Below are 8,101 nucleotides of genomic sequence, written 5' to 3'. Positions count from 1 at the left end.
TTTTCTGAATGAGGTCTTGGTATTTATAATAGTTTTTGTGACCTGATGGGCTCAGAATGAAGCCCAAAATTTCTGGTATTCGCAAGCTTCGCTAGGCGAGTGGTGCAGCGAGGAGTTCGCTAGGCGAAGGATTGTCTCGCCTAGCGAGCATGCCAGTTTGAGTCATTTTCTGGATTTGGCCACCTGTGAGCTGGGTCTTTGTTCCTTTAAGATCAATGTCTTGAACAATGAGTTGGAGTGCCTTGAAGAATGTCTTGAAAGACTAACGGGCAAATTTTGGGGTATGACAGTGACCTATTTGGGAGGTGACCTTGAGGATGCCCTAAAGGGGCGAGAAGACAACATAGGGTGTCATGCTAGATTTGCATTTATAGAGAAATTTTATATATACCATTTGGCTGCGGTAGTGGAGATGTTGATGCGATGTTTGATGGTTTCCATAATCATCTGGTACCAGAGGAAGCACGGAATATGTCAGCTTCTCAACCATGGAGTAATGCATTCAACTATATCCAATGGTATCTCAAAGTGTCACATCCTTATACGACACCATATATTCACATAGATCCACATATAACAACTCATCAGAAGATATTAGAGGAAGAGTAGGCTACGACAGATCATGTCGTTGATGTTTTAAATGCATGTCATTGTATTAGATAGGAGACTTTCCATAAGACACTTCTTAGAGAGCCATTGTAGATGTCAATCTATTCGAACCACAAAGAACATTGACAGAGAATGAATAAGAGGGTCATATATATATATATATATAATATATATATAATATATATATATATATATAGATATAATATATATATATATATATATATATATCTAATATATATATATATATAATATATATATATATATATAATATATATATATATATAGATATATATATATATATATATATATAGATATATATATATATATATATATAGATAGATAATATATATATATATATATATATATATATATATATATATATATATATCTAATATATAAGATATATATATATTATATCTATATCTATAATATATATATATATTATCTATCTATATATATAATATATATATATACTATATATATATATATTATATATATATATATATATCTATATATATATATATTATATATATCTATATATAATATATATATATATATATATATATATATATATATATATATATCTATATATATATATCAGTATTTGTATTATGAATTCTCAATAGTATTATAGTTTGTAATTTGTATTTTTAATAATATTATGGATTCTAGATTAATTATAATATATGACATTTTAGACTTATAACATTAATTATGGTTTAATTGGGAAAAAAATTATGTCAATATTTTATTATAAATAGTCTATTACATTTGTATACTCTTTACATCAATGTATTTAAAAAAACGAGAGTCAAAACTTACTGCCCAAGGGTTATTACAAAATTATACTTCCGTAAATTTTATAAAAACACATCTCCAAACTAATTTATGATAAAATGAAAATGTAACTCACAGTGTATACGAAAGACGTATGAAAATATACTTTCAAATTAGTGAAGAGCAATTTTGAATTTTATAAGGTAGTTTTTTTATAAAAGGATATAGTGTATACGAATGACATACGAAAATATACTTTCAAATTAGTGAAGAGCAATTTTGAGTTTTATAAGGTAGTTCTTCTTCCTTAAGGATAGAAAGAGCAACCCCAAATATTGCACACCAATAAATATTATGAGTTTTCATTATTTTTTACAATAACATGGAAAAGAATTATAACTTGCCTAATTTTATAAGTTTCAAAATAATTATACCAAAACATAAAACAATAGCAAATTTTACAATAAGTGGCATTAATTACTACTAGTACAAAGTATGTTTAAGTACTTTTTTTATGAAACAGTGAACTTATCTTTATTTTTTATTTAAAAATGAAAGAGAAATCGCAAAATCTATATAAAAATAACTTTCTAGGTAGTCAATTTAAAAATACATAATAATAATCTTCTTACATATCCAAACATTATAAATATCTGAAACTTTAAATAGGTGTTCTTCAAAAAAAAGACTAATATTAAGTCGTGCACAGAAATAAACTTTTATGTAATTTGACTATACAAGTTTACATAATTTCACCCAAAATATAAGCAATTACATATTTAAAAATATTAGTAATCAATATTCTCAATCACGTTTTATTATGAAATTGTGAAACAATGCAGAATGACTTTCAACTAAAAAATTGAGCTTGCTATCTACTAAACGAGTCTTCACTGACTCCATTGCTTTATTTTTAAGTCAAGTGAGAAGTCAAATCAATGAAGTATGCCTGCTTTAAATTTTCAGTCAAGTGTTCTGGTGGTAGGTTAGTCGCTAGCTAAAGATATGAAAGAATGAGAAAGACTCAGTCACAACATGCCAACAACCGCATAATTTGGATTTAATTCACACAACTATGACAGATAATAATAATAAAACAAGTCTTTGATGTGTGCATACATTCAAATTATTTATGGTTGTGAGTATACAAGTCTTGCTCTGAAGAATACTCTAGAAAACGGCAAAAAGTTTGATACATATATGTCCTATAAATGTCACTTGGGAGAAGGACTCAATTGTGTCGATAGAATTTTGAGTATGAACATGTTATTAGACTCAAATATTTAATCAGTTTCAATTAAAGTCAAATTATTTGAGAAACTGAATTTGAGTATTTATTGAAATAATATTTAGCCAAATTTTGCTCATCTCTTGACTAAATTTTGAACTACCAAGTCTTGGACGTAATGATATCAAAACCTATTCAAGAACTATTGTGTTTGAGATCCCATATTGAAAAGTGATATGGCTAAAATAGTGATTATTATAAAGTGAGACATCCCTCAACCCAGTCAAGTTTTAGGATTGAGTCAAGTCCAAACTCAAACTCTGAACTAAACGATGATGTGCAAATTTATGCATGTGAATGGAATTTTTTAGAGTAACAATTACTTTGGTCTTTAAATGTGTAAGACACTATTACTAATTTACCAGTCTGAATATATGAAGATAATTGGATAATTTATCGAATTGACAAAAGGGCCCATGCCACTGCCAGTCCTTATACAAAAGTAATTGCTAGTGCATAACTGCATATACAGCACAACTGTGTCATTGCAAGCCAAACAGACTCTAGACACCATTTTCGTTCATCTAAAAAACAGGACACGAATTAAATCAAATGTTCCGAAATATTAATTACATAAACTATATTGAACCTCATTTAATAAGTCAATCTATATCAAATTTACTGCAAAAGTAAAATGATGAAACTTCCCAACAATATTGGACCATGGTGCAAAAACATCAACATATTCATAATGTGACGTGTGTCTGGTATTTTAATCAAATTATCTAAAAGTTTTGTGGTCATGTGCAGTCATTCGTGTCATCTATCTAATTAATGGAAATACCATTTGAATATGTCATACCTTGATCATTTTAGAGTCTTCAATTCACTGTTATACCTATACACTTCAATCCCACTATGGCAGGAGCTCTAGAGCACTAAGTTGAGGTTCCGGTTTTTGCAGAGTGAAAAGACACAGTAAACCAAAAAATGAAAATACAGAGGATACAAATACTAGATTTTGGGACAGCCATTTTCATTCAAACAATACAAAATCTTTGACATGAATGAACAATCTCTACCACAACTAACAAAAGTTGTCAAAGACACTAACTAAATAATAATATATTCAAATACTTACAAGTGTTCCCTCAAATCACCAATCCAATCAGAATATGAATAGCTTCAAATCCATCACAAACTACCTGGCAAACCACAAAAATTTATTACTTAGAGAGAAGGAGAAAGACACAATCTTCATAGAAAACATTAGGTGGGAAAATGAAGCGGTCAAGATTAGGAGTGTGCAAAAAATTAGGTGGGAAAATGAAGTGGTCATGAGATATCCCCGTACCTTTAGTTAATCATAGCTCATTGAATAGTTGGTCTGAAAGAAGTAAGCACCACCAATTGTTCAACTCAAATACACAGTGGAATTTAGCTAATTGCAAATCTTTGTTGATGCCTTACCTCTTGAGTAAAAAATTCAATCCGCTCCTCGGTGATATTCACAAACTTCCTATATGCTACGACACAACCCGCCTATAAAAGTCATTGAAGTCAAGACGAAAAAAGAGAAACTTAAGATCAACATGCTGCTGTACAGGCAACTGAGAAATGAACTCCTCTTGCAATGACGTATACTCCTTGGTAATTGCATCTAGATCTTGTTCCATTTTTCGAAGAAATTCACCAGCATGTTGTGTCAAGGCTTTTTTCCCATCAGCAACCCAGGATCCTTCATCCAATGACTTATCTTTCAATTGCTTTCGTGTTTTCTTCTGGTCTCGAGAGGATAGGGAGGACTCCGTTATTCTGAAACAAACAGATGATCAAATGTCAAACATGGCAATATGGGGGAAAAGAGATGGGGGAAGCGGTCAGGAAATTAAGATCAATACCTTGCTTGCAACATGTGAATACCTTCATATAAAATATCCGCATGGCTACGGAAACGTAATATAAGATCAAATATTACCACTAATGACTTGTAGAGAGATTGGGAGAGTTCTCCAAGAAGAGATTTCTCTACAATTGAATCCATATATTTCTCATGAGCTGCAAGTAGATCATCAAGATCCTTGGCTACTTCCATCTCACTTAAAAAGTTTGACCATGATATCTCCAAGACCTCAAACATTATATAGTACTGAAAGTTTGATATGAAGTGATTAATTTTAACCCAAAGGACTTTGCACCGCCTCAATGCTGAAACTAACTGCATCTTTACTGAACTTTGCAATCTGATAAAAGAATTGGAAGTTATACAGTTTGGTTTCAAGGTCTTCCAGGCTCCAATAAGTGCATGTTCCACTCTTTTAAGCTTCCAGAGAAAATTAAAAATTCTTAAATACCTCGCCATCACAGACTCTGTGAACACAGTGTCTAGCGGTACTCTAGCATCGTATTCCAATGAGAATACATCCCAGCCCCTATCACCGCTTTCATGTGGCATCATTTTGACCCTGAGCCTATCCAAAATGTCAGGGTCGTCATATTGAGCATTTGACGCTCGTATGGCAGTTTCCAGCAATCCCGCAACTTTGAAAGAGCTTATAGTGTTAGCTGGCCCAGAAAGCTCAGGCCCAACAATGTCCATCAGATATTGCACAAAATCACCTTGGCCAAGTAATAAATACCGCTTAATTGCGAGACAGTGCTCTTTGAATTTATACCTCTCATAAATTACATCCAATAGATGCTTGTCAATTCTTTTTGAAGCTTCATCAACTAATGACTCAAGAGTATCAGTTTCCCCGTAGCCAAAACCACCCCGTCTTGCTGTAGCCCCTGTATCAATGGCAACTTCAGTTGCAGCATGAGCCCAACCGCGATCCTCACAACAAACACGCAGAAAATTTATGGACTTTCCAGTCCTCAAAATCCTCTGAGCAAGAGAAGCTGAAATAAAAGAAGGAAGCATGGCATCATGGAGCCTGTATCCCTCTCTCCAAAGAGATTCAGCTTTCACAGGCTGCCCAACAATAAAAAACTCAGCAAATATATCTTCTAACTCCCCTTCCAAAACCCACCTCTTCACCATTTCAAAAAGCGGAGAACACACGCGCTGAAGCAACCTCTTCATAAACTCATGAACCATCAGATCCCCGTGTCTGGCGTGCAAATGAATGGCACCCGCCATCGCACCTCCGCGCAAAACTCTACACTTCTCAACCAAATCAGCCATCAACTTCATCTTCACCATTGGCTCAGCAAGCCAAACAGCCAATCTCCTCAGCGAAAGGTAGTTAACAGAACTTGCAGATTCAGACAACAAAGGAATCGGATTCGAAGAATGAGCCTCAAGCACAGCCAACAACTTGTAATAATCACTCAACTCATTCTGTAAAGCAGAACAAAAAGCTTGGCCAACAGTTCCCACATCTTCAGTCTGAAAACGACCCAAACTCTGCTCTATGTACCCAATAACCTTCTTAAACAAAACCCCTAACTCACAAAGCCTATAAACCATACCCGTAGTTCCCCTAGAAACCCTAATTGAATCCAACAAAACGTAACAGTTATTCTCATTATCAAATTTCACATACTTACCATCAACTCCTTGACAAGCATAAAGCACATCAGTCACCATAGCCTCTTCCGTCACATCGTTTTCTTCCTTAACCAATTTCACATACTCACGAAACGCAATGTCGCGGCGATTATTAGGATCCTTAGCAAGAACAACAACACCGTCGCTCCATCCCTTATTTTCAATACGGCGTGGACCAACGTTGTTATCGGAGATAGTTAAATTCGGAAGAAAAACGGAAGCATCGAGTTGAGATTTAACGGCGGTTTTACGATCTTGAGAAATGATATTGAAGAGATGAAGTAGGGCCCACTTGTTATCAACATCGGCGGCTTTGGAAACGAATTTGGTATATAGGTCAGCGAATGAGAGGGCTTCGGAGGATCTACCTTCGGTGGCGAGACGGCGTTTGATGGATTCGGCGATGGCGGCGGCGTCGGGGGTTACGGAGGGAGTGAGGTGGCTGGAGAGAATGCGGTGGGCGTAACGGAGGGAGTTTTGGAAGTGAGAGGAGGTAGGGTTTAAGGGTGGGGAATTTGGGGGAAGATTTTGAGAAAGTAGATGGTGGACGAGGGCTTTTACTAGATCTGGAAGCTTTTGTTGTTCTTCTTCGTCGTCCATTGTTGCCGGCGAGATGCGAAACGGTGTCGTAATGAGAGTGGTTTTTTTTTCTGTATTTGATTTTTTGGGGACGGAGAGAATGGTGTTTGGGTGAGTGATTGAGTGATTTTTTTTTAATTTTTTGGTGGGCGCGGAAATGATTTCTTTTTTTGGGTTAATGGTGGAAATAAATTATTGTTTCAAGTGTTTGTTGCTTGAATATGCAACTATGGATGACACGAGTTATTAGTTGTAAATTACTCCTAACTTTTTGAATTTAATTTTGATCGTATATGTTTAAGAAACAAAAGAAGAAATGGATAGAAGAGAAATTATTCTAAATTTAAGTGGTATTAATAACTATTGGCATTTGTACCGGGGATTTGAAGATTTTTTTTTTTTTTTAAGTAATCAAGTTTTTCAATTAAAATTTTAAAATAATCATTATTTAAAAATATTTACTAAAATAATTATTTTTCCAAAAAAAGTATAGTATAGATGTCAGATGCATTTGGGCATCTAATAAAAATATTATTTATTGGCGTCACATGCACTGGCGCATGCATGGTCATGGTGTCACTAGGAGTGATGCATGCATGTGTATGCGTCACATGCAATGACTCTATGTGTGCGTCAATGCATGTGGCTACTGCTCCATCCTCTATCTATAAATACATAGTATCACCCTCCCATAATTTTTCGCACATCTTCTTACTATCTCATTTCATTTTTCTTCATTCTCCTTCCATTTTTTTTAAAATGTCTTCATATTCATATATTTGTCCTTATATTCACAAGAGAAATGTCGATTTAATTTTTTCAGCAGTGCATCCTTCGATGAAGATCAGACTTTGGAATGTAGATACATTCAAACATCTGAGCAGGACCTTGAACCGTTGGTTAGATGGAGAAATTGTAGATGGTGAAAGGATCAGAAAAATTCAATGGCTCGATACGGTGTTCAACCAAAATGAAGAAGTTTGTTTCTGGATGGATGTTAAAACTGACAGAGACGTTCACATGATGATGTATACTTCTTACAAAATTATTTTTGATGGTTGTAATCACATAGTTATGATGTTTATGTGTGGTATTTATTTGTGATGTTATTTTATTTGTTGTAGTTGCTTGTGTTGTTGTTTTATTATTGTATTTGTTCAGCTTATCATATGAAATAATATTGCTTTTAATATAAAGCAACAGAGTTACAATTAAAATTATGTTGTTGTGTTTGGTCCAACACTAGGACAGCTTGTACGATTATGACAAGACTGACAACATGAATTACATAATCTAACCATTTTGTTCGCCGTATCCATTTCGGTTCGAATACGGATGCTATTTGGGCGGGCCTT

The 8,101-nt window shown here is 33.9% G+C and overlaps 1 protein-coding gene across 2 annotated transcripts; it reads right to left on the bottom strand.

Annotated features, from left to right (window-relative positions):
- Nucleotides 1–3,605: 3,605 nt before the first annotated feature.
- LOC127126208 (gamma-tubulin complex component 3) lies at nucleotides 3,606–7,019 on the bottom strand. Of its 2 annotated transcripts, XM_051055097.1 has the most exons (4): nucleotides 4,516–7,019; nucleotides 4,085–4,429; nucleotides 3,969–4,001; nucleotides 3,606–3,819 (listed from the first exon to the last, which is right to left on the bottom strand). In XM_051055097.1, the coding sequence occupies exons 1-2, from the start codon at nucleotides 6,765–6,767 to the stop codon at nucleotides 4,141–4,143; spliced, it is 2,541 nt and encodes an 846-aa protein (XP_050911054.1). In that variant the 5' UTR covers nucleotides 6,768–7,019; the 3' UTR covers nucleotides 3,606–3,819; nucleotides 3,969–4,001; nucleotides 4,085–4,140. The 2 variants fall into 2 exon arrangements, with proteins under 2 accessions (XP_050911054.1, XP_050911053.1); XM_051055096.1 differs by having other exon boundaries at nucleotides 3,969–4,429.
- Between the last annotated feature and the right edge of the window lie 1,082 nt (nucleotides 7,020–8,101).

This window comes from Lathyrus oleraceus, chromosome 3 (assembly GCF_024323335.1).
Source record: "Lathyrus oleraceus cultivar Zhongwan6 chromosome 3, CAAS_Psat_ZW6_1.0, whole genome shotgun sequence".
In the NCBI taxonomy this organism is placed as follows: domain Eukaryota; kingdom Viridiplantae; phylum Streptophyta; class Magnoliopsida; order Fabales; family Fabaceae; genus Lathyrus; species Lathyrus oleraceus.
This window is presented reverse-complemented; position numbering and strand designations above follow the sequence as displayed.

What these genes read in the sequence shown, in the direction of transcription:
- LOC127126208 (XM_051055096.1), bottom strand. Translation starts at nt 6,767, where the DNA reads ATGGACGACGAAGAAGAACAACAAAAGCTTCCAGATCTAGTAAAAGCC. An exon ending in ATTCACATGTTGCAAGCAAG is followed by an intron (nt 4,430 to 4,515) that starts GTATTGATCTTA and finishes TGTTTGTTTCAG; the next exon opens with AATAACGGAGTCCTCCCTAT.